The sequence below is a fragment of the Saimiri boliviensis genome, chromosome X, assembly GCF_048565385.1.
Source record: "Saimiri boliviensis isolate mSaiBol1 chromosome X, mSaiBol1.pri, whole genome shotgun sequence".
NCBI classification, from domain to species: domain Eukaryota; kingdom Metazoa; phylum Chordata; class Mammalia; order Primates; family Cebidae; genus Saimiri; species Saimiri boliviensis.
In genome coordinates this window covers 111,635,002-111,662,925 of record NC_133470.1, presented here as the reverse complement: position 1 = coordinate 111,662,925, position 27,924 = coordinate 111,635,002, and the positions used below count along the sequence as shown (strand labels likewise).

At 35.9% G+C, this 27,924-nt stretch overlaps 1 protein-coding gene across 3 annotated transcripts in view; it reads right to left on the bottom strand.

Moving 5' to 3' along the window:
• TENM1 (teneurin transmembrane protein 1) overlaps positions 1-27,924 on the bottom strand; it is an 832,265-nt gene that overhangs the window by 199,906 nt on the left and 604,435 nt on the right. For all 3 annotated transcript variants that reach the window (XM_074391610.1, XM_074391609.1, XM_074391611.1), the window contains exons 15-17: positions 5,193-5,378; positions 3,228-3,251; positions 1,137-1,283 (exon numbers count right to left, since the gene is read on the bottom strand). In XM_074391610.1, the coding sequence (XP_074247711.1) occupies positions 1,137-1,283; positions 3,228-3,251; positions 5,193-5,378 (357 nt within the window). The remainder of the gene's footprint in view (positions 1-1,136; positions 1,284-3,227; positions 3,252-5,192; positions 5,379-27,924) is intronic.

Here is a 27,924-nt window from a genome sequence, read left to right as displayed (position 1 = left end):
TTTAACTTCAAATCTCTGTGTTCTTAATCACAAAGTTGCCTCCACTTAACTTTGATAAGGTCTTAAAGGTTTTAAAATGTTAGCTGTTAGCCAGAACAAGTAAAGGAAGAAACTCTTATAATACAAATTGGTGCTTAAGCCATGACTACTACCTTATTAATATAAGCCTGCTCCATGTTTGAATACCAATAACAAGGATTGCAATTGTCTAAGCAGATATAGAAATGTGAGGAGTCAAATTTAATAATATACTTCCTTTTAAGCTAATATACGGAAATTAAAAAAAATTTTTTTTGTTAATTTTACGTTTCCTTAAGTAGAAGGTATGTGGAAGGTGAGGATTTGTTGTTTTAGGCTCAGTCAGAGGTGATTTTGGCAGTTTTGAGGCCTGATTGTACAGTGTGTTAGATGTTTTGTTGGCTTTCCTAAGAGAAATGGTAACTCTGAGGTCTTGGAGCCACATATGGTTTTAAAAACTATCATCTGTAGCTCCTTGATTAAATATTTAAAATTCTACCATAAATTGTCTTGATGCTATGTCCTCTGAAAGGTATAAAGTGTTACTAAGAGGTAGACACAATAGAGGGAGCTCCAAATACCTAATGACAAAGAAAAATATTTTAGTGTGTATAGTGCAAACTATGCTAACATCAGACAACTTGAATAGTGGTATGTTAATTTAATTTGATACGATAAATGCCATGGGTATGGGAGGTAGCATGGTGTAGTAGTTGAGAAAATATGCTCTGAAGTCACATAGCCCTAAATTGGAACTTTGGCTCTGCTACTGTCTAGCTATGTGATCCTGGATAAGTCACTTACTATCCCCATCCAGAGCATTAATTTTCCCATCTACAGGTAGGGAAGATAGTAGTACCTATACCTTATAGAGTTATTGTGAGAATTAAATGATACATAACACATGCAAAAAAATTTGGAGTACTGCCCGGTCATAGTACATATTCAATAAATAATGTCTTCTTAATGTGATTGAGACTAAAAGGTAGTATTACCCTATATAGCTCAGTATCATTTATACTAGAGATTCCTAATTTTCATACTTGGCCAGGTTGATTATCACTGTGCTAGAGGCTGGGCTATTCCTTTCTTAAGTGAACATTTTATAAATGACTCACCTCCATCATTGTCCAAGTTATCTCCACAAAGCATTTCCATGACAACGTTGCAGCCTGTCCCACTCCAACCCACCTGACACACACAGTGCCAACCATTTTGATCCAGGGTACATCGTCCATTTCCAAAGCAGAGCCCTGGGCAGCCATCTGAAAAGACATGAGAGAGTAACAGTCACGGGGATATCAGAATGGGATGGCCAACAATGAAGTGTCTGCCTATAGGGAAGTATCTAATCATCTGGGCCCCATTCAGATGAGGTGTTGAATAAATGAAAGAGGAGCCTGCTTGCTTGCAAAACCTTCCCAAGGAACTTGTTATCCCTTACTCTGCAGTAGTTTTCCTTAGAGAGCCAATTAAGCTTTATTAATGCTAACCCCAGTTCCCAACCCCTGGTTTCACATAGGAAGAAAACTATGGCAGGCGCAAGAATTTTTTTTTTCTTTTCAATAAACATATCTCCTCATCTCAATCAAAACTATATGGTTGACATATAGTTTTGTATCTAGTTAGACCAATATGTCGGAAAAAGATAGCAGTTCCTATGAAGAGAAACTTTCCCTATTTCTAGCCTGTGCTGATTTTCCCTTGTGACGTATTGCTTCAGGACTTAAGTATGTTGGTATACAGTTCAGACCACACCATTCAGTATTTGTTCATATGGTGCCTTCGAAATATGCTGTAGTTGCTTTGCATCTATTCAGCTTTTCTCTTCAAGATTATTATTCATCTGCGGACTAAGGATTGAAATCTTTACTTCTATGGCATCTCTTTCAAAAGCTTGCATGATATTATGCTTGTAACAATAATATTAAATGTTAAATAAGTGTTTATGGAATTAATACATGCCAGATTAAGACTTTCTGAATTATAGAGAACTGGAAAATATCAAGTCAAAAGGAAAGTATAGTATTTAAATAACTTTTATCCATTGATAAAGCACCAACACTGACAATGGTTCCTCTTTAGACTTAAAATTTCTCAGGGATGCCCTACTCTTTCTACCCGTAGTTTGGAGTTCAGCTCTAGCAATGGATAACTTCACATGTACCACATGCTCAGTGAGCAGATACATGGAAAAAGCAACGATAATGCTACTGGATATTTTCCTAGTAGAAATACAGAACCAGACTTGGATTTTATTGGGAATAGTCCAATCAATATTCATTTTGCTTTCTTTCTTTGAAAGAAAATTCCAAAAGTATAAAGAGCAAAACAAAACAAAAAACAACTTTTAAAAGATCTGTAGAAGTACCCCAGTATTCCTTCTAAATATTTTTCCAAGAAACTATCAACAGACCAGAGGAAGAAGAAACTTAAAAATAAAATGACAGATGCCTGTTAGAAAACATGAAAAGCTTTATGTATGTAATATACTCATGACATAGTATACAAGGAGCATACATAGGTTTGAGAAGGGAATTTTTGTAGTTCTATTCTAATGGATTGGCAATACATAATTAAGAAGAAATAAAGAATAATTTGGGACATATTAAACTTCTGACATTGAGGTAATGAAAGGCACTAGAATGTCTGGCAGAAAGACGCTTGCTGTCTCTGTTAAAGGCAGCTCCCTAGAGGGATGGATGTTGTGATACTTCCAGGAGGATAATTCTCCTGCCCTTGTTAGGACTTAAGAGTCCTTGTATATGGACTTGGAGCTACATTGTTATGTTAAAGAAAAAGTTCATCCACTGAACTAAATTATTTAATAATTACTAAATTATTAAAAATAATTTAATAATTACCTGTGTTATACACACAGATCCAGACACACACACATACACACACACACACACACACACACAGAGTACACATACACACTCAATACAAAGACAAGAAAAAAATAATCTTTAAAACTGCTTATTAGTCCATTCTATACTGTGGTAAAAAGTGATTCTTTGATATTGAAAAAACAAATTACCTTTTAGTCTGACTATTAAAGCATGAAACTGACAACATTATATTTAAATAAGATTGCCAAAAATAAAATCAGACAACACAAATGCCAAAAACACCACCCTTTCTTTCCCACATGCATATTTTCTTTTAAAAATATATTTGTATTATAAAATTAGTGAGAAAAATCTTACCTCGGACAGCATCTAAGTAGTGAGCTAAAAAGGAGAGAAAAGAGTGATCGAATGAATTTCTGGGAGACGAAAGCTATACAATATGTACTAATGGTTTACCATCTGTTGCCTGGGAGGAGAACAGCAAACTGTGAACTGCTGAAATGCCTGCAACTCAAAAGTTGGTACATGGGCCTGTGTAGTTTGTGAATAATATTTTCTGTGAGAACAATATTAATGGTATTTCTGCAAGAAACTCTATTAGGCTTCCTAAAAAGTGTCATATTTCATTAGAAGTATAAGAACTGCATTTTCACATTTCAGTAATAACTTCTGTGAAAGAGCACTGGCTTCAACTTCTTATTAGTAATATCTTTAGAAGTGAGTTCTAGAGTAACCACCTATGGTAATCATCACAATATTTAAATCCTCTTATGTGAAGGCAATAAACTTACTGTAGTACAGGCATGTAATTACTTAAGCTGCATCCGAATCTCAATGCTCTCCAACTTTTTAATGAATCTTAAATATTTTCTACAGTCATAGAACAAGACTTACTGTACCTTTAGTAGAGTAGTAAGGCAGTTTATTAAGATAATATGTTATATGTATTATATATATTATACATTACTTTGGCAGTTTCCAGCCATTATAACAAAATACCTTCACCTAAAAATGAAAGCTGTGGTATAGTCTAGTGGGGGAAAAGCCTACAAATCATGAATTGGGCATCCAAAGGCCCATTTGCCTTTGCTCTGCCTGAATTTTCTATGTAGTCATAGAATGTCACTGGAACACTCTGTGACCCACTTTCTTTAGCTGAACAATGGGAATCATACTTGTTACTCTGTATTAATGACAACCTTTCTATGCAAAGGTTTCTTGTATAGAAACCTTTGTGGTGAATATAAATATATGTTAAGGGTTTTGCTTTTTTTTTCAGGAAAAGAAAGTGTTCTATAACGGAAATATTTATTTTTAATATATTTTATAGTGTGAAGATCACATGATAGATTAATTATTACATACGCTTTTCTATACTCACAGATCATTTTCCCAGAGAGTACCTTGAGAATTTTTGAAATTAGCAATAAGGGGTGAAGAGAGAGTAGTGGCTTCAGGACTAACTCTCTATACTACCAGATAAACAATTCAACATAAATGCTCTATTGATAATAGGTCAGAAGTGCCTTCCTCATATACATTAAAGACAGACTATAATGATATCGAATGGTCCCTGTTAAAGTAGTCCCATTTAATGAAATTGCCTCTAAGTGCTTTCAGCTGAGATAACCTATACTTTTCAAAAGGAAAAATGGGCAGTGAATGTTACCTTCACAACAAAACCATTTTTCTTTTTCTTTTTCTTTTTTTTCTTTTTTTTTTTTTTTGAGATGGAGTTTTACTTTCATTGCCCAGGCTGGAGTGCAATGGCACAATATCAGCTCACCGCAACCTCTGCTTCCTGGGTTCAAGCGATTCTCCTGCCTCAACCTCCCAAGTAGCTGGGATTACAGGCATGAGCCACCACGCTCAGCTAATTTATGTATTTTTAGTAGAGACAGGGTTTCACCATATTGACCAGGCTGGTCTCGAACTCCTGACCTTGTGATCCGCCTGTCTCAGCCTCCCAAAGTGCTAGGATTACAGGTGTGAGCCACCACACCTGGCCTCCACTTTTCTTCTTAACCAATGACAGTCTATTCCCATGTATCATCTTTCACTTGAGTAACTCAAAGTACTTGAAAGCAGAAAATATAAGGAATACTCAAGTAATGAAAAAGGAAACAACACAAGAAATAGGTAGACTATCATCGACCAAAGAAGAAACCAACCAGTTCGCAAAGCTTTAAAACTTGTAACCAACCCTCCTTCTCCTCCTCTACTCCAACCTCAAATTATACTAAATGCCTAGTGATTGACTGACTAGACTATTCTTGCTTCAATTAACCCAATTTACTTTGGTTAAAGTATGGTGGTACTTACCAATTGTGCAGTGGTCGCCCTCCCATCCAGGGCTACATTCACATTTTCCATCTTTGCATTGGCCATGCTCAGTACAGTGAGAATGACAGGAGCGTTCCTCACATGTTGGTCCTACCCAGCCTTCTTCACACTGGCAAATTCCTCTTGAGCAGACTCCATGGCTACCACACTCCATGGTACAGAGCTCTGTGGGGAATTCAAAGGAGACCATATTAACATATATGTTAAAACCAGCAACCATTCTTCCAAAAAACATTAGAATTACCAAAAATCTGAGTCTATACGTATATTTTATTTATTTATTTATTTAATAGAGATGGGGTCTCACTATGTTAACGAGGTTTGTCTTAAACTTCTGGCCCCAAGCTATCCTCCAATCTCGGCTTCCAAAAGTGCTGGGATTACAGATGTGAGCCACCATGCCCTGCCTATACTTATATTTTAAATGAAATGTTTATATAAACAAGATGTCACAAGATCTCCAGCATCTGAATGAATGTGCAAGAAACTCTAAAAGGAGGTAGTTAAGTCTCTAATAATAATATAAAACTAAGGCAAATTTGATTTTGAGAAGTCCATAAAAAGATAATAGCATTCCAGGCTTAGAAATGAAATTAATGACAAACAAATGCCAACTGGGTTTCGCTAAAAATTCATTAAGATCACAGATAATGTTGCAGGGATTTTATGATACTATAAGATATCACTGGGGGGGGGAAATCCCAATCAAAAAGTGACCTAACTTCATTCAGAAAGACAAGTTCATTAATTGGAAAGATAACTTTTTAATAAAATTCATAATATACAAAAGATAAAGACACCAATGATGGCAACCAACTGGTTTCCCTGATCATACTAACAATATTTGCATTTATTTTAAGCATGTAAAATTAACCCTGGTTGATTAAATAACACATTTTCTTATCTTGAAATGCTACTCAGTATTTAGACAATATAATAATGATGATGTGTACTGGCTCTGCTGAGATTCTCTCCTTTGTCCCTTTGACTTTTTGTTGAGACATGTTGACTATTAATAAAGTCATGGCAATAGATAAACCAACATAAAAGCATGGCAAGCCTCTTTCTTGATCTAATTCCCTTGCTGGAGGAAGAGGAGTAAGATAAAAACCTATGGAAAGAATGAAATACGTTTTGGAAACAAAAGGCCACATATTCCTGAAAGAAAAATAGGGTATTCTAGAAGCCAGGTTGTCTCTTTCACAGTCCCAAATTCTTAAACTAGTTTAATATATTCCACAGATAGCAGAGTTATTTTTCAGTAGATGACAACAATCTTGTGATAAAGCCATGATTATGAGTTTTATTATAATCTGGATCAATTTGTTCATGAGTTTACTCACAAGTATTCTTTGAAGGTCAGGGCATGATGATAAGAGTAGTGGATTTGAAATAAGGATACTTGCATCCCTGATTCCTCTGCTTAGTACCTATGGACGCTTAGGCAATTTACTAACATATTGTTTTAATCTCTGTGTAAGAATGCAATAGAAGTAATAATACTTGTAGCTTACAAGGCTGTTGGACAGATTTGAAATATATTTAACCAACAGGTCTTGCTCAAAATTGGATATAAGGATGAAGGAAAGGAAAAAATAAAAGTTTGGCTTAAACATATGGGTAGATAACACTGTCATTAATGAAATGGGAAAGGCTGTTGGAAAAATAAGGGTGGAAGTTCAAACAGATTAACCTTAAGATATATGTAAAAAGCCAAGTGAAAATGTCAATGCAACCAGTAGGATATATGATTCTGACAGGCCAGGACTGGAGATATAAAATTGGCAGTCATTAGCATAAAGGTGGTATTTAGAGGCATGTAACTAACTGGTTGATATCCCTAAAGAGAGAATAGAAGAGCCCTGAAGAAAGATCAGGTAGAAAAAAAGAGGAACCATCAAAGGAAACTGGGATGGAGAAGGCAGTGAGTGATAGGAAGAAATCTAGGAAACTGTGGTGTAACTAAAGCACAAGAGGATACTTCTCAATAAAGGAGTGTTTAACTTCATCTAATATTGCTGAGAGGTCAAGTAAGCACAGGCAGAGAAGTGCTCATTGGATTTATCAACATAAAATTTGTTGATGACTTCAGGAAGAGCTGTACTGATAAAGATGTAGTTGAAAAGCCAAATTAGAATGGGTGGGAGAGTGAATGAAAGGTGTGCAGGGAATCCCCAGGTTGTGAAAAAAGTCTAGCACACAGAAAAACATATCTTAAAAAGGTGGGCATTGGCTTAAAAAGTGGTAGCTCAGGTAGAATTATCCTGAAAGAGCCCCTGGTCCCCAAATCTTGGTCTGAATCTCTGATTGATAATCTGTATTTATAATTTTAGTTTTGTAGTAAGGCTGATATTATCATTCTATTCCCCTTTATTGCCTCCCCCCAAGACAGTAAAAACTGAACTGAAAGGGCCTTTATAAGATTAGGGGCTAATTGGTTAAAGCCAGTCAAGTCAGCACTGACTAGAATAGTTAGAAGCAAACATTTTCCATGTATTGCTTTGCACAACTATAAATGTTAGACATAGAGGAGTACGTCATTCTGATTTCTGTTTGAAAAGTAATAGGACTAGATGAACAGTATTGGCCAAATAGCAGACTAGGCTATTTTCAAACTATCTCAATATAAACCCTTAGAAATGTTGGACATAATGTAACAATTTTTTAAATTGCATGTCTGCACTCACAAAAAGGAGAAATCCTCAATTGCCAGAAGCAAAGAGGATGCTAAAACCCAAAGCAGTCAATTTTCTGGTAGCCTTGAAGGTTATTATACCCAATTATGAGTAGGGGCTTGGGTGCTTAGGTCCACAAAGGGAAAAGAGATGAGGTTTTGGACCCATTTCAGATGGTGAGTTGGTCTAAATCTCCAGCGTAAAGCTGGAGACACTTGAAAGACTGCAATCTCAGTAAGATGGTTAGTAATAAACTGTACCCACTAGCCCAGAGAGATGGCAAAGAAGCACCCACTATTGAGTATAAAATAATAATAATAATAAATCTGGAGCTAGGAAGCAATGTAGAAATGAAATACTGTCATTTAATAATATGTAAGATGGAGTGTCCTGAATGAAATATTTGGAAACCCTTATATTATTCAGGAGTTAGGTAACTGGTACTTTGTCCAGCATGCATATGAAAACATAAAGGTGGAATTCTGTTTCTAGTAATAGGGGCCTAAGTAATTCTTACCATTCCTTTCTGATGAGAACTAGAAAATCTAAACAAAATATACTTAAAATCTTTCGGGAGTTAGTGGAGTTCAAAAAACAGTAAAGAATTACTGTGCCAAGTTCCAGAATAAAAAGAAAAGCCAGAGAGAAGAGCTTGACATTTGTGGATGCCTTTCCTGTAGCAGCATCTGTCAATTATAGTAGATGGGGCTAGAGGGCTCAGAGGCTGAGTAGGGCTTTTTCAGGTCTCATGGAATAAAAAAAAACCAAAATTGAATAGATAATGGTTAATAAATTTCCAACACTGGCCAGGCACAGTGGCATATGCCTGTAATCCAGCACTTTGGAATGCTGAGGTGGGCAGGTCACTCGAGCCCAGGAATTTGAGAACAGCCTGTGAAACAGTGAGACTCCATCTCTATAAAAAATACAAAAATTAGCTGGGTGGGTGTGGTGGCATGTGCCTACAGCTACTCAAGAGGCTCAGGTGGGAAGATTGCTTGAGTCCAGGAGGTTGAGGATGCAGTGAGCCAGGTTCATGACAGTGCACTCCAGCCTGGGCCACAGAGTGAGACTTTGTCTCAAAAAAAAAAAAAAAAAAAAAGGAATTTCGGACACTGAAGAAAGCAGTAAGCCAAATAAATGAAACAAAACTGAAAGAAGACAAAACGGGGGAAAAATTCACAGTCATAGTCAGAGACTTTACAGGCCCCCCTGACACCAACTTAGAGAACAAGCAAATTAGAAAGAATATGAAATATTTGAGCAATGTGGTTAACAGATTTGATCTAATTGATACATATAGAACATTGCCATAAATGACTACAGAATACACATAATGTATTTCAAATGTATATAGAACATTTGTAAATATTGACCATGTGATAGGCTATAAAGCTTAGCTCAAAGTATTAAAATCATATATAGGCTATTTTAAGGCCAGTATGGAATTAAACTTGAAATTAGTAATAGTAGGTGACTCTAAAATCCATACGTTGGAAATCAAGAAATACACTTTTGAATAAAACATTAAAACATGAAACAAAGAAGACTTCATCATGAAAATTAGAAAAGAGTTTGAAATGAATGAAAATGAAGGTATCACATGTCAAAACCTGTGTAATACAACTAAATCCATATGTACAGAAAAATTTATAAGGTAGAAAGAAAAATGAGCTGAAAAACTATGACCTAAGTATTGATTCTAAGAAATTAGAAAAAGAAAACCAAAGTAAACTCAAAGAAAGTAGAAGGAAGAAAATACTAATTGTCAGAGCTAAAAGTAATATAATAGGAATATATATATACTATAGAAAGAATCAGCAAAGTCAATACTTTATGATTTGCTCAGATCAATAAAATTGATAAACTCTGCTGGAGATTGATCAAGATAAAAATACAGAAAACCCAAATAACCAATATCAGGAATAAAAAATATGAGATTGCTATACATAGTGCAGACATAAAATATCCTGAGGATATTACAAACAACTTTTTGTCAATACATCTGAAACTTTTGATGAAATGAACAAATTTCTAGAACAACTCAACTTAATAAACTACAAAAAAAAAAATGGAAACTGAATGGTTTCTATAAAGAAACTTAATCTATAATGGAAAACATTACCACAAAGGAAATTCCAGTTTCAGATGACTTCATTTGTAAATATACCAAACTTTTTTTTTTTTTTTTTAAGAAATCAAGTAAGGTTTTATTCTGTTACAGGATCTTTAGTAAACAGATTATATTCACACATAATGCTGACAATCTTTCAAATTTCTAAAATTCAGATCAGACAAAAACCCAACATACTAACAAAGGGGAAAAAAAAATCAAGGTTGGCTTCGAAAACACTAGATCACAGACACAAAAACGAAGCCAATACTATTAGAGGATAAAATGGTCTCATTCAGCCAGGGATTATATTTTCAGTTAGGATATTCTGTATAAAAGTAGGAGAAAGCTAATTTTCCTAATGCAATAGGTCAGAATGTAAATGGCTCTTTTGTTCGTCTGAAATAAATTCCAAACATTTAAGAAAGAAAAATTGCCAATCTTAAATAAACTTTTCCAAAAAATAGAAAAAGAGGAAATTCTTAGCAATGTGCCTTATGAGGTCAGCATAACCGTAATATAAAATTCTGAAGGATATTATTTTAAAAATATATGCCAATCTTTCTCATGAAGATCTCATTCATGGATACAAAAATCCTAAACAAAAATTAACATAGCAAATCTAGCATTACATAACAAGAAATAATATTATGACCATTTTATGCTTATTCTGGAAATGTAAGATTGCTTTCACCTTTGAAAATTAACAAATGAAATTCATCACATATATGGAATAAAAGATAAAAACCAGATTATCATCTCAATAGATATATAATAAGTATTTGATAAAATACTAAACATCCATTCATGATAAAAACTTGTTGCAAACTAAGACTAAAAGGAACTTTTCTTTTTTGAGATGGAGTTTTGCTCTTGCACGCCCATGCCTGAGTGCAATGGCGTGATCTCAGCTCATCGCAACCTCCGCCTCTTGGGTTCAAGCCATTCTCCTGCCTCAGTCTCCTGAGTAGCTGGGATTACAGGCATGTGCCACCACACCCATCTAATTTAGCATTTTTTAAAGTAGAGACTAGGTTTCTCCATGTTGGTCAGGTTGGTCTCAAACTCCCAACCTTAGGTGATCCATCTGCCTCAGCCTCCCAAAGTGCTGGGATTACAGGCATGAGCCACCACACCCAGTTTAACTTAAAGGAACTTTTAAGTAACTTTTAATTAAAAAGAACTTTTAACTTTAATTTTTTTTTTTTTTTTTTTTGAGACTGAGTCTCATTCTGTCACCCAGGCTGGAGAGCAGTGGTGCGATCTCAGCTCACTGCAATCTCCCCCTCCCCGGTTCAAGCAATTCTCCTTGCCTCAGCCTCCCGAGTAGCTGGGATTACAGGTGCCCACCATCACACTCAGCTATTTCTTTTTGTATTTTTAGTAGAGACAGAGTTTCACTGTGTTGGCCAGGCTGGTCTCGAACTCCTGACCATGTGGTCCGCCCCACCTAGACCTCCCAAAGTGCTGGGATTACAAGCGTGAGTCTCTGCGCCCAGCCCCTAACTTTAATTTTTTTGTTTCTTTATGCAACTAAGATTTGTAATGGTGATAGTTAACTTTAATTTTTAAACTAAGACTAAAAGAAACTTTAAATTCAATAAAGAGCAGCTACAAAATTCCACAGCAAACATTATGATAAATACTGAGATGTTGAAATCTTTTCTTGTATTATTAAGACTGAGAAAAGACGCCTAAGATCATCACTTCTACGCAATATAATTCTGGAGGTCCTAGCCAATGAAATTATGCAAGAAAAAAAAACTTGTATAAACACTGAAGAGGAATGAATAAAGTCACCACTCCTCAATGACAGTACAACTTTAATTTAACGGACATATAAAGAAACTTAAAACGATGACTATACAATACATGTTCTTTTTAAGCACACACAGAATAACCCACAAAAACTGACAAAGATTCATCTACAAAGCAAGACTCAACAAATGCCAAAGATTCCACAGCATACGAATTATACTGCTTCACAAACTGCAGTGAAATTAGAAATCAGTAAGAGACACCAAAAGAAAAATCCAAGAAAGGTGTTCTTTAAAAACACACCTAAAAATAATTCATGAATTATGTTTCAAAAATTACATTGGAATTAGAAACTGAACAACAATGAAATACTATTTATAAAAACTTGTGGGATACAGCTTAGATAGTAACTTAGAGGAAATTTACACCCTGAAATGCATGTTGTAGAAAAGAAGAATAATTGAAATTTAATGAGCAAAGTGTCCAAATCAAGGAGTTAGAAAAAGGACTACATATAAGTAGATGAAGAAAACAATAAAGTCGAGAACACAGGTTAATGAAATTGCAAACAAGGAAACACCAGAGAAGATCAACAAAATCAAACTCTGCATCTTTGAGATGAATATAAAAAATAGAGAAACGTCTGGCAAGGAAATAGAGCTAGAAAAAAGAAAAAGAAAGAATACAAATAAACATTAAAGACTAAAATTCAAAAATAAATGAGAGACTGCTATTAACAACTTTATGCTAGTAAATCTGAAACCTCAGATAAATTGGACATTTTTCAAAAAAACAAATGGACATGAGAAGAAATAGAAAACCTGAATACACATTAAAAACTGTGAAAATTGCCCACATGATTTTAAAGATGTATTTTGTCAAAATTTCAAAGGATAAATAATCTCTATTTTAAACGATACCAGAGAACATGAAAAAAGGGAAACCATCCTGAATCATTTTATAAAACTATAACCTAGTTCCAAAATAGGGTAAGAAAAAGAGAAAATGACTTTTTTTTTTTTTTTTTTTTTTTTTTTTTTTTTTTTTTTTTAAGATGAGATGTCGCTACTTTGCCCAGGCTGGACTTAAACTCTTGAGCTCAAGTGCTTCTTCCGCCTCAGCCTCCCAAGTAGCTAGGACTGCAGGTGTGTTCCACCTTGCCCAGCTCTAGAAATGATTTCTTAATAGGCCAATTTCACTTATAAATATGGCTGCAAAAATCTCCAAGTAAATATCTGGTAATCAAACCAAAAATGCATGCACATACACACACACACATGCACACACCAATATAAATAAGTCACAGCCAAGTAAGCATGAATGCTAGGATGGTTTAACTTCAGAAAAATCTATCAATGTAATTCACCACTGAATTATTCCATTTTACTTTAACACATTTCATAATGATTAAGCCGTAGGCATCCCCAAACTGCGGCCTGCGGGCCCCATGCGGCCCCCTGAGGCCATTTATCCGGCCCCCCGCTGCACTTCAGGAAGGGGCACCTCTTTCACTGGTGGTCAGTGAGAGGAGCACAGTATGTGGTGGTCCTCCAACGGTCTGAGGGACAGTGAACTGGCCCCCTGTGTAAAAAGTTTGGGGATGCCTGGATTAAGGAAAAATTAAAATTTTATTATTATATGTAGAAAGAATACCATTTAAAATTTAGTTCCTAGTTACAATAGAATCTCCTAGAAAACTAAGGGTAAAAGAGAACTCACTGAGTATGATAAAGGTGATTTACCAAAATCCTATAGTAAGCATCATATTTAGTACTGAAATAGAGTAATATATTCCTCTTAATGTCAGAAGAAATACTAGAATTAACTACGGCTTCTAACTCAATGTTGTACTGGAAAGCTTAGTCAGCACAAAAAGGTAACCAAAGACATAAAAAAAAAAAAAAAGTGAAATTCCTGAAAAGGAAGAGATAAAATTGAATATACAAGTAAACTATGAAAGCTGCAAGAGAGGATAACAAGGTTGCTGAATATAAAGTCAAAAGGAAAAAGTCGAGAGCATGCCTAGATATCGGGGGCAGCAAATTAGAACATGTACTTTTTTTTTTTTTTAATAAAAGGTCCAATTAACAATAATAGCAAATATAGCAAAAAAAAGGTTCCACATTCCTTTACCTAAAATTTTAAAACTTTATTGAAGAACACATAAAAAGACCCAATCAATGGAAAGATACACTGTGTTCACAGCTCACAAGCCTCAATATCATTAGAATGTCAATTTTCTCTACTAGTTCTATAAATTCAATGTAATTCTGGTAAGTATTCCAACACAGAACTTGAAAACCTGATCCTGAAATCCATATGAAACAGAAAAGGCCAAGAATATCCAAGAACATTTTGAAGCATACCTATTAATATTAGGGAGTGTGTATGTGTGTCTGAACCTAAATATCTATCAATGGGAAAAGATATATAAATTTTAGTATGTTTATGCAATGCAAAAAATATTGCAGTCAACTTGAATAAGGTAGAGGTACATGCCTGAATATGGATAAACTTTAGAAACATAACAGTGAAGGCGGAAAGCAAGTTATTTATATGAAATTTAAACACACGTAGAACAATACAATGTATTTTATGGATATATACATATTTGGAAAAGCCTAAAAATGTATATTGTATGGCAATGATTAGATATGGATAGTGGTTTCTGCTGCAGAGAAGAGAGGCAGATGGTAATCACAAAGTATACATAGGGATTTTGTTTGTATTTATTAATTTTTAAAGCAAAGTAGTGGTTTACAGCTGTTCATTATGTTATCTTACATGTTTGAAATATTTCATAATAATTTAAAAAAGAAAAAAAGAATCAGTAAAAAAACCCACAATTGTCTTTAGAGACTGACTGCTCTGTTGAATAAATAACTGGAGATATGACTTAAGTTGTCTCTTACACACCTCAACACAATACCCTCCACAGATACAAACCATAACCACAAGTCAGATTTACGGTTTCAGCACAGCAAGTATCCAGGTGGGAAGCAATATCCTCGTGAATGAGGGAATCCTCTACAAAATAAATTACTACAAATGGAGAAGCAGATCTTAAGCAATAAGCATTCCTCATTTTGAACTGCATCAACATTTCTGCAATTGCCTCCAGTTCCAAATGGAGTTTCTGGACTGATTCTAAGATGTTTTTCAATCCCAATCTTCCTGTAATCAGCAGTGGGGTTGGTGTGAGTGAAGAACTAACAGCAAACAGACGCTGGCAGTTGTATAATTTATAAACAAGATAGAAATGATATTTGCTCTAATATATTTGTCTCATGAATAGTTCTATTCCATGTGTAATATTTTCTATCTTGTTGAAAATACATTAACATTACAGGCTACAAAATATGACAAAAGAATGCTAAAATATAAACATTCTTCTGTGCAAATGTATTGGAAAAGAACATGAAAAATATAGGCCAACACTTTAAAGTTCTATTGAGACATTTCATTTTTAATAAGTTTCTTTATGCATGTCAACAATGAACAACACCTGTATAAACTAAACTCAGATACAACTGGAACACTTCTTTGCTGCATGCTGACAAAAAACAATTTGATTAAACAGTAAATCCTTCAGAGCCTCCCTTAGAACCACTTCTCTGAGATTTACTTTTTAGGCAAAAGTTCCAAGTAATGTAAACTCTGTTATTCTTGACCTCTCTGCCTTCCTGAATATTAGACGGTGATCATATTGGGCACCCCAAAATATTAAATCTGGTTAGCAGTTTCTAAAGTATGCATTTATGTAAATTTTTCAATATTAAAATATGGCATTCTAAACAAGGAAAACACATCTCTGACGTAAAAATCCATAAAAATGAAGAAATTATTACATATTCATTTGCCCAGCATCTGGTAGAATCAAGTAAACATCAGAGGAAAGCAGGCTGAAAGAGAAAGCAAAGGGAAGAACAGAGAATGAATGAGCTTAAATAGACAGAGACCCTCTCTTAGTTAGACTTTACTGCAACTTTTGTTGGGGAAACTAAACTATGAGGATTTTCTCATTGTTTTGTATGAGCAATATAAGAAATAACTGTAAGAAAAAAAAGTAAGGTGATACTGGCAAGTGTGGGGAGTGCCAGCCCAAGCTGTTTAAGGGTTGAAAGAATTTTTGGTGTATACCAAGAGTTTCACTAAAATCAAGCAATGATTCAACCAATAATAGTAAACATTATTACAAAAAAAAGTTTTTGTACTCTGTGTTGTTTCACCAAGTGTTTGGATCATTTTCATTTTACTGATTTCAACTCCTTCCATTTCTCAGTAGCAAATATTCTACTAGAGTGGGAATACTATAAGTCACTGTTAACTTTATAATAATAGAATACAGATGTACACATCTGTGCACGTGTACACATACATACATGCATGCACACACACATATTTTGGTCTCTATTTTCCTAAATGTAATTTGGAGAATATATTAGTTGATGACATATCATATCTCTTTTATTGCATATGGTTAAATTAAATACCATCTCTAACCAATCTTTACAAGTACCTTGGTATGATAAAGATTTGGCTTTACTGTGGGATACATATCACATTTTCTATGTTCGAGGTATAATAGTATCTCCTCATTTTAACACAGAAGACCTATAGCACAATACTTGTCCCTCAGCCTCAGCATTACAAAGATGCTTCAATATATCTTAGTAGTTTTAATACTATCTTAAATTTGAACAATCAGACTGAAGAGATTCAAAATGATACAAAATGTCAGCTACCTTTAACTGAACAAATAACAATATACAAGCAGAGTCACAACAGAAACATACTCCAGCCTATACAAAACCTTGAGATGATTCTCAAATTCTTGACAGATAAGAACAAAAATCTCAAGAAATCTGGCATGTGAAGATCAAAAGTTGTAATGACTTTCAGCTTAATGTTTCATTGATCTGGATTGTCACAAGGTTTTGGATTTCCTTCATAAAGGAACTGGTCAATTGTTCTTTGGTAGATCCAAATAACCTGAGAAGACGGAACAATCCATGCCTGACTTAAAACTTTTGAATTTGAAGAAATAAGTCAGTTGGCCTTTTCACTATACAGAATCTTTCCTTTGGAATAAATCCTGTTTCCTTGCTTGCTAAATAAAATGTTCTCCCTAACTCTAAATATCACATTTTGGTTAGCTTAGTGATCAGAAGCTCAGACTATTGAAGATGAGGTGAACTTCTATTCATTGGCAGCTACAGACTGCAAGAGTGTGTTTCAATCCTTTGATTATGAATCTGACACTTTTGCTATCCAAATAGTATCCTTGAATGCCAAACAATGTTGAAATGTAGACATTTGTTTCATAAATGCTTATCATTTGACCCAGTAGGTACCAGAATGTCAGAGTAAAACCATCACCCTAAAGGAGCAACTATTAGCTTTTTTTTTTTTTTTTTTTTTTTTAAATGGAGTCTCACTCTGTTACCCAGGTTGAAGTGCAGGTGGTGTAATCTTGACTCACTGCAACCTCCATCTCCCGGGTTCAAGTGATTCTCCTACCTCAGCCTCCTGAGTAGCTGGGACTACAGTCACCTGCCACCATGCCTGGCTAATTTTTGTATTTTTAGTAGAGATGGGTTTTTGCCATGTTGGCTAGGCTGGTCTCAAACTCCTGACCTCAGGTGATCCACCCGCCTCGGCCTCCCAAAGTTCTGGGATTATAGGCAAGAACCACTGCGCCCAGCCCCACAAATATTAACTTTCAAGGCTCCTGATCTGTCATTAGTAGTAGGCCATGGGATTGCTTGGCCATGGCAGAGTTTGTTTTGGTTTAGCTACAGCTTTTCGCTTAGAGCTTCTTATCATAATTGCTATAATTGTGGCCACCTAAAGGGGCAAGCTTAACTGCCTCGTAGAGGTATGAAATGCATGTCTTAGACATCAGTAAAACAGTGTTCTTACTTATAAAACTATATACAGTATAGAGTGTATATATACTATATACATACTTATAAAACTGTATTTTATATATACTTAAAAAGTGTATATACTTATAAAATTATATACACTATATAGTGTATATATATATCACTTATAAAACTACTACTGGAACAATTATTACTACAACTTGTCTCAGAGTGGCTACTTAAGAAGTATTTCTTGGTAAGTTAGAAAGGTACTTTTTGTGTATAAAGTTTAACACTCTTGGGCATAATTTGGTAAAATGTTAAAATTGCACTACGCAGAAGTTTTCCTCCCTTTCCTGAATGATATTTGATCTGTTTTTCCTTTCTCAAAAATTTTTGACTACATTACCTCTACTGAAAATGAATTTTCGTTAATCCCCTTGATGTATATCTAAATTAACTACATGGTGTTATTCTAAGGCTTCAATTTAGCAAAGAAGCTCTTCAAACCAAAGATCTTCAAATACACGTCTAAGTCCCCAAGCAAATCTGATAGCATACTTCAGTGGCAAAGCCAAAACTGTATGTTAGAAGGCCACTTCACACAGACTAAAAATCTTACTCTAAATGAAAAAGAGCTCGCAGAGTTGTCTCCCCGTTCCCATTTAACACTATTGCTAAGGGCTCACACTAGCTTTAGAACACTAGCTCTAATTGGAGTCCACAAGAGAGGCAATACTAGCAATCATCAGGCAACCGCGATAACGGTGGTAGGCTTCTGTATCCTTAATGCAGAAGGTATGTTCAAAGCATTACAAAGGCATGGAAAGTAGCTTTCTCTCAAAGATCTGCGCAGGGGCTGCATACATATTTACAAAGCTGCCATCATAGCCCAACAGATCATGCACCAACAGTTTATTTTTACCACTATAAATAAACATGACAGGGGAGAGAAGAAATGTAAAGAACCCAGAGTCAACAAAGTCCTCAGCATGATGAAGACAAAGGCATATAAATGTCCGTATACAGTATTTCAATACAGAGTTTTATATCATTTAAGACAGTTTTTAAAAAATGTATAGTTTTACTCTATGACAATCATCAAGGCTCTATGGTTATTAGCATCATCTAAACTTTAAGACATATTTTGTATGTTTCCTATGAGCTGCCACACCCATTCTTCTAAGGATTAATATTGGAATAAAGCATTTGACTTTATGCCTATCCTTGTCTCATGACATCAACATTCTAGTGAGGTTACAATATACTGTAGGAAAGCTATGAGGAGGCAGTATATCAATCCAGTTATATTTATACAAAGTTAAAGTCCTTGACTCATTCTCAATTTCACAAATAACATGCTACATATTTCTACCTGGCTAAGCCACCAGCACCTTAAACGCAACATGCTTATGACCTACATTTTAATCGCTACTCATAAATAAATTCTTTATCCTAATTTCACTATTTTTTTTGAGGTAGGGATTCACTCTGTTGCCCAGGCTGGAGTGCAGTGGCCAGATCATGGCTCACGGTACTGTTGACCTCTCAGGCTCCAGCAATCCGCCTGCGTCAGCTTCCTGAGCAGCTGGAACTACAGACACAGGCCACCATGCCCAACTAATTTAAAAAAATTTTGCAGAGATTGGGTCTTACTATGTTGCCCAGGCTGGTTTTGACTTCCTGGGCTCAAACAATCTTCCTGACTTGGCTTCCTAAGTAGCTAGGATTACATGAGCAAGACACCACCTCCAGCCTGATTTTACTATTTTTGTTAATATCATAATAATCATCCTAGTTTCCAAGGCTAGGAAACTTGTCATCATGCTTTCATCTTCGTTTTGCCTTATGCTCATATCCAACTACATCTTTCAGTTCTTCTGTTTTCAACACTTAGAATGTTTCTCTCTTTCTGGAGAGCCAGGATAGCACAGTGATTAAGAGCATGGACTCTAAAGCCTGATTTCCTGGTCTGGAATCCTAGTTCAGACATGGATTAATTACGGGACCTTGAGCATCTCACTACATCTTTCTATGCTTTGGTTTCTCATCTATAAAATGGGGTTGGTACAAGGAACAAATGTGTCAATATATGTAAAGTGCTTGCATATATTACACATAGTCCTGGGTACATAAGTATTACATCACTATTAGAAATTATGACTACCTCTGTTTCCAATACACTTATCTGGCCGCTCACCATTTTTTTGTCTTGAGTCTCACAAAAGCCTTATCAGCTTCACAAATGCTCTGTTCTCTTTTTAAACATCCCACATACAACCATAAGCTAGAATAATAGAATCTTGGGGCTTGGGAAAACTTTAAAATCCATCTGGCTAGCCCCTCACTTTGACATACAAACTTCCTACCTTTCCAGTATTTTCCAGAAAGTTCAGCTATATGTCACAAAGCCAGTCAATTCTATTTTTGTGCAACCATATTAGAAAGTAATTTGTTGATCTGAACTGAAATGTGCTGTGATGTTCTTTCACCAATTGGTTTTGTGTCCTTTAATTCTGCCAAAAATTAGCATACTCTCTTTTCCACTGGTCAGCCCCTCAGATAATTGAAGATAGCTATTTGATCACAATTAATTTTTTTCTTTTTCTACCCACCCTTGAGTCCTACAAATGTTGCTCATGTTACATTGTTTGCTTACCCTTAGTATATTGGCTACTCTTCTGTGCATAAAGCACAGCTCTGGTCACACACTACCTGTAAAAATATTTCATAGTTTACCAAAGCACACTGAAGTCCAAAATCCTTAGCCTAGAAATTGAAACTCTCTCTAACCAAGCCCCAATTGTTACATTTTTGACTTTGGTTTTCATGGTTCTCCAGCTTGCATACTTTGCTATACACAAATTTGACTGCTAGCACTGTCCTATTTACTAGAATCCTTTTCATGCTTCTGGGGCTCTACAATGTTTTCCTTTTCTTTTTCAAGACCTTTCTCACAGCCTATCTCTACCTGCACAAATGATCCTTCCACTTGAAGCTTGAATGACACCTTCTTCAAGCAACAGTCAATGGTCTAAGATGCTCCAAGGCAGGGGGGATCTTCCCCTCTTCTATACTATTATAAAGTTTTGTTTACACATATATTATGATTGTTATTGCATACAATTTTTTATTGTAGTTTTTACATGTATGCATCATTCTTCCCACTATATTATAAGTTAATGAAGGAAGGAACTAGGTCTTAATCCTTTTTTTCTCTTTCCCACATTTCTAGTACATCATAAGCACTCAATAAATATCTGTAGGATTATTTCATTAATTCATTTAGCAAACATTTATTGAGTACTCTGCATAGCTCAGGGCAAACTTGAGCTTTATGTAGTTTGGTTAAATACATTATGGATGAACATACAAGTGTCTCAAATTTTCAGTCTGAGTGACTAGAACAAAGTTGGCACCATTGAGGGAAATCAGGAAGTCAGGACAAGTTATGTTTGGTTTTGGTTGTGTTTAATTCAAGGTGCTGGCAAAAGTTGCAGAATAATGGGTGTTTACTAAGCTGGCATATGGATAGGTATTTACTAAGCTAAGATTCTATTACTGGAGCTTACAGTTGTGTGTGGGAAAGCTACATACTAGGTGCTGCTGTGGATCAAAAAAGAAGGCAGGAAAGAGGGTGGTGCTAATTCATAGGCACGTGTCTGAGATTAACATTAAATCAAAGTAACAACATAAAAAATAGTGACTACAAGGTAAGGAAACACCTTCAGTATCCGTCGACAGACAAATGGATAAAGAAGATGTAGTACATATACAATAAAATACTATTCAGCTTTAAAGAAGGAGATCCTGCCATCTGCCACACATGTATGAACCTGGAGGATGTTATGCTAAGTGAAATAAGCCATGCACAGAAACGTAAATATGATCTCACTTACATGTGGAATCATATATATATATATATATATATATATGCATATATACACATATACATATACACAGATATAGATATACATGTATATATGTATATGAATGTATACTCATATATGTATATGTACACATATATGTGCATATATATGCACACACACACCCCCAGAGATAGAAAATAAAGTAGTGGTTATGGAGTGGGGTCAGGGAGAGGAAATGGGATGATATAGGTTAAAGGACACAAAGTAGCAGATATGTAGGGTGAACAAGTTTAGAGATTTAATGTACAGCATGAGGACCGTAGTTAATACAACTGTACTGTATTAAGAAATTTTTATTTTTTATTTCATTTTTAATTTTTTTTAACTTTTATTTTAGATTCAGGAAGTACACATGCAGGTTTCTTACCTAAGTACATTGCATAATGCTGAGGTTTGGGGTATGATGATCCTGTAACCCAGGCACTGAACATGGTACCCAACAGTTAGTTTTCAACCCTCCCCCTCCCTCCCTCCTCCTATAGTAGTCCCCAGTTTCTACTGTTGCCATCTTTATGTCCCTGAGAACCCAATGTTTGGTTCCCACTTACAAGTGAGAATGTGCAGTATTTGATTTTCTTTCCTGTGTCAGTTTGCTTAGGATAATGGCCTCCATCTCCATCCACGTGGCTACAAAGAACATTATTTAGTTCTGTTCTATGGCTACACAGTATTCCATGGTACATATACACCGTATTTTTTTTATCCAAGCCACCATTAATGGGTATCTAGGTTGATCTCAAGTCTTTGACATTGTGAACAGTGCTGCGATGAACATGCAAGTCCGTGTGTCTTTTGGTAGAACAATTTGTTTTCTTTTGTATATATCCCCAGTAATGGGATTGCTGGATTGAACGGTAGTTTCATTTTACCTTCTTTAAGAAATCTCCAAATTGCTTTCCACAGTTGCTGAAATAATTTACTCTCCCACCAACAGTGTATAAGTGTTCCCTTTTCTTCACAGCCTCACCGGCATTGTTATTTTTTTACTTTTTCATAATAGCCATTCGGACTGAGGTGAGATGGTATCTCACTGTGGTTTTGATTTCCATTTCTCTGATGACTACTCATGCGGAGTATTTTTTCATATGTTTGTTGGCTACTTGTATGTCTTCTTTAGGGAAGTGTCTATTCATGTCTTTTGTCCATTTTTTAAAAAAATGCATTTTAAGTTCTGGGATACATGTGCAGGATGTGCAGGTTTGTTATATCGGTAAACATGTGCCACGGTGGTTTACTGCACTTATCAACCCATCACCTAGGTATTAAGCCCCACTTGCATTAACTATTTATCCTGATGCTCGCCCTCTGCCACACCCGTACAGTCCCCAGTGTGTGCTGTTTCCCTCTCTGTGTCCCTGTGTTCTCGTTGTTCAGCTACCACTTATGAATGAGAACATGCAGTGTTTGGTTTTCTGTTCTTGTGTTAGTTTGCTGAGGATTATGGCTTCCAAATCCAACCATGTCCCTGAAAAGGACATGATCTCATTCTTTTTTATGGCTGCATAGTATTTAATGGTGTGTATCTACCATATTTGCTTTATCCAGTCTATCATTGATGTCTTTCGCCAATTTTTAATCAGATTGTTTTTTGCTTGTTCAATTGAATCAATTGATTCTTCCAATCTAGAGCATGGAATGTTTTTCCATTTGTTTGTGTTATCTATGATTTCTTTGAGCAGTATTTTGAAGTTCTCCTTGTAGAGCTCTTCCACCTCCTTGGTTAGCTGTGTTCTTCAGTATTTTATTTTTGGTGGCTATTGTAAATAGGACTGTATTCTTGATTTGGCTCTCAGGTTGAACCTTATTGGTTTATAGAAATGGTACTTATTTTTGTGCATTGATCTGTGTATCCTGAAATTTTATTGAAGTCATTTATCAGTTCCAGGATCCTTTTGGCAGAGTCTTTAGGGTTTTCAAGTATAGAATCATAACATCCATAAAGACAGATAGTCTGAGGTCCTCTCTTCCTATTTGGAGGCCTTTTATTTATTTCTCTTGCCTAATTGCTCTGGCCAGCACTTCTAGTACTATATTAAATAGGAGTGGTGAGAGTGGGCATCCTTGTCTTGTGATAGTTCTCAAGGGGAATACTTCTAGTTTTTGCCTGTTCAGTATGATGTTGGCTGTGGGTTTGTCACAGACGGCTTTTATTATTTTGAGGTATGTTCCTTTGATGCCTAGTTTCATGAGGGTTTTTATCATGAAGGTATTTTGGAGTTTATCAAAAGCTTTTCCACATCTACTGAGATGGTCATATGATTTCTGTTTTTAAGATGAATCACATCTATTGATTTGTATATGTTGAATCACTTTTGCATCCCAGGGATAAAGCCTACTTAATTGTGGTGCACTAGCTTTTTGATGTACTGCTGGATTCAGTTTGCTAGTATTTTGTTGAGAATTTTTGCATCTATGTTCAACAGGGACATTGGCCTGCAGTTTAATTTTTTTGTTGTATCCTTGCCAGCTTTTGGTATCAGGGTGACGATGCCTTCATAGAATGAGTTGAGTTACTTTCCTTGATTTTTTGGAATAGTTTTAGTAGAACTGGTACCAGCTGTTCTTTGTACATCTGGTAGAAATTGGCTGTGAATCCATCTGTTCTGGGCTCTTCTGGTTGCTAGATTTTTTTATTACTGCTTCAATTTTGGAACTTGATATTCATCTATTCAGGCTTTGAATTTCTTCCTTGTTCAATCTTGGGAGGTTATGTTTTTCCAGAAATTTATCCATTTCCTCTAGATTTTCTAGTTTGAGTGAGTAGAAGTGTTAATAATAGTCTCTGAGGATCTTTTGTATTTCTATGGGATTGCTTGTAATGTTACTTTTGTTATTTCTGATTGTGCTTATTTGGATCTTCTCCCTTTTTTATTTTTTAAATCTAGCTAGTGGTGTATCCATCTCTTTTGATCATTTCAAATAACCAACTTTTGGTTTTGTTAATTCTTTGCTTGAATTTTTGAGTCTTAATTTCATTCAGTTCTGCTCTGATTTGAGTTATTAATTTTCTTCTGGTAGCTGTGAGGTTGGTTTGTTTTTGTTTCCTAGTTCCTATAGGTGTGATGTTAGATCATTAATTTGAGATGTAACTTTAGTGCTGTAAACTTTTCTCTTAACACAGCTTTTGCTGTCTTAGAGATTTGGGTATGTCATGTCTCTGCTTTCATTTATTTCAAAAAATTTTTAAATTTCCACCTCAATTTTATTGTTTACACTAAAGTCATTCAGGAGCAAGTTGTTTTCTTTCACATCATTGTGCAGTTTTGAGAGATCTTCTTGGTGTTGAATTCTATTTTCATTCCCCTGGGGTCCAGGAGTATGGTGATATGATTGCAATTTTTCTGCATTTATTGAGATTTGCTTTAAGACTGAGCGTATGTTTCCTCTTGGAGTATGTTCCATGTGCAGATGAGAAGAATGTATTTTGTGTTTTTGATGGGTAGAGTATTCTGTAGATGTGTATTAGGTCCAATTGGTTGAGTATCCAATCTAAGTCCAGAATTTCTTTGTTAGTTTTCTGTCTCAGTGATCTGTTTAATGCTGTCAGTGGGGTGTTGAAGAACAACACTATTATTGTGTAGCTGCTTACTTCTTTTAATAGTTCCAGAAGTACTTGTTTTATGAATCTGGGTGCCCCAATGTTGGGCGTGTATATATTTATGATACTTAAGTCTTGTTGAATTGGATCCTTTATCATTATGTAATGATCTTCTTTGTCTTTATTTACTGTTGTTGGCTTAAAGCCTATTTTATCTGATATAAGAATAGTCAACCCTGCTTTTTTGGTTTTCTATTTGCATGGTAGATCTTTCTTCAACCCTTAACTTTGAGCTTCTGGGTGTCATTACATGTGAGTTGAGTCCCTAAAAGGCAGCAGACTGATGGATCTTGTATTTTATACAACTTGCAACTCTGTGTCCTTTAAGTGGGGGCCTGTAGATCATTTATATTCAAGGTAAATATTGACGTGAGGTTTTGATCCTATTCTAAAGTTGTTAACTGGTTGTTTTGTAGTTTCTATTATGTACTTGCTGTACAGGGTATGTGGGCTATGACTGAAGGGTGTTTGTGTAGCAGCAGTATTGTTCTTTCATTACTGTGTTCCTTAAGGAGCTCTTTTAAGGCTGGTCTAGTGGTAACACATTCCAATAGTGCTTGCTTGTCTGGAAAAGTTTTTATTTCTCCTTTGCTTATGAGGCATAGTTTTGTGGAATATGAAATTATTGGTTGGAAATTCTTTTCTTTAAGAATGCTGAAACCAGGCCCCCAATCTCTCCTGGCTTGTAAGGTTTCTGCTGAGAAGTCCACTGTTAGCGTGATGGAGTTCTCTATGTAAGTAATCTGACATTTTTCTCTGACTGCTTTTAAGATTTTTTTCTTTAGCACCGATCTTGAATAGTCTGGGGACTACATGCGTTGGTGATGTTCATTCTGTGTAGTATTTCACAGGCATTTTCTGCTCTTCTTACATCCGGATGTCAACCTTTCTAGCAAGATCAAAGAAATTTTTTGAATTATTTCCTCAAATATTTTCCAGTTTTTTTTTGCCTTTTCTCCTCCTTTCCCATAATGCCAAGAATTCACATGTTGGCTGCTTTATGTAATCCTATATTTCTCAAATACTTAGTTTATTTTTAAAAATTCTTTTTAATTAATTTTGTCTGACGGATAGTTCAAAAGACTCATCTTCAAGCTCGGAAATTCTTTTCTCTGCTTGGTCTAGTCTATTAATAAAGCTTTCAATTGTATTTGAATTTCAATTGTATTTTGACACTACTTGAGTGTGTTTTCAATTCCAAAAGCTTTGATTGATTTCTGTTTAGTATATTAATCTCTTCCTTTATTTCCTGGATTGCTTTAGAAGTTTCTTGGTGTTAATTTTCAACCTTGTCTTGGATCTCATTGAGCTTCTTTATAATTGTGCTTTGAATACTTTATCTGTAATTTCTGAATTTCTATTTTGGTTAGGAACCAAAATAGGCTGGACCTGCTAGTGTGATCCTTTGATGATGTTGCTACATTCAGATTTTTTCATGGCACCGGAATTCTTCTGCTGATTCTTTCTCATCTGGAGATGTTGGCATTTCTAATTTTTATGATTATTTCCTTACCAGTAGGATTTTTCTTCATTGTTCTTTTCCTATATTATTATTATTATTATTATTATTATTGAGACTGAGTATTGCTTTGTCACCCAGGCTGGAGTACAGTGGCATGATCTCAGCTCGCTGCAACCTCTGTCTCTCAGGTTCAAGTGATTCTACTGCCTTAGCCTCTTGAGTAGCTGGGACTACAGGCATGTGCCACCATACCCAGCTAATTTTTATATTTTTAGTAGAGATGAGATTTCTCATGTTGGCCAGGCTGGTCTCAAACTCCTGACCTCAAGTGATCTGCTCCCCTTGGCCTCCCAAAGGATTGGGATTACAGGCGTGAGCCACCATGCCCAGGCCTTATTGTTTTTTGTTTGTTTGTTTAATATCCCTTTTCTTTTCTCCACCTCCGTAGGGGGCATGACTGCAGAGGATGCTTAGTATGGGCTGTCTTTTGGCTTTGCTTCTATAGCTCTGTGCACTTCCCTCAGCAGGTATAATGTTGGGTTGTGCAGTTAGACCTACAAGCCAGTAGATGGTGCTTGTAGGTACGAGCTAGCTACAGCAAATGTGGCTGCATACATACTTACTCCATCCTTGTTTACTGGTAGAAGCTCTCTGTTCTCTCAGGCAATGGGCTGATTCATGGAGTGCAGAGTGGTCTGAACTCTGCTCAGCCCCAGGGTTGTGGGGGACAGATGAATAGGGCTGGACTCGGCATGTCCACCTACAGATCCTCCCTCCAATGTCAGGCATAAGCACCAGTGCCAAGTGATAATCTGGTGGGCAGCCACCAAGTGCCCAGAAGTGTGCCTAGGTATAGAGGTGGGAAGCTTCCTGTTCCCCAAGTTCCCTGCATGGGGATAAGGGGCAGCCTAAACTTCTAATCCAGGAGAGTGGATACTCCAGATGCCTGGAGATCTGCCTGGACATGGAGCAGAGAAGGCCACCCTGCACTAAGATCTCTGAACAGGAAGGGTTGGGTGGCTCACACTGCTGTTCCAGGTGAGTAGGTGTTCTGAATACCTGGATATCTGCCTGGATATGGACTTAAGAGAGCCCCACAACACTAGAATCTGTGCCCAGGAAGGGTAGGGCACCTCAGTCAGCTGAACCAGGTGAATAGGTGCTTTGAATGCCTGGAGATCTTCCTGGACATGCAGCAGAGAGGGCCTCCCTGCACCAAGATCACTGCACAGGAAGTATGGGGCAGGTCAGGATGCCAATCCAGGTGAGTTGGTGCTCCAAATGCCTGGAGATCTGCCTGGGCTTGGAG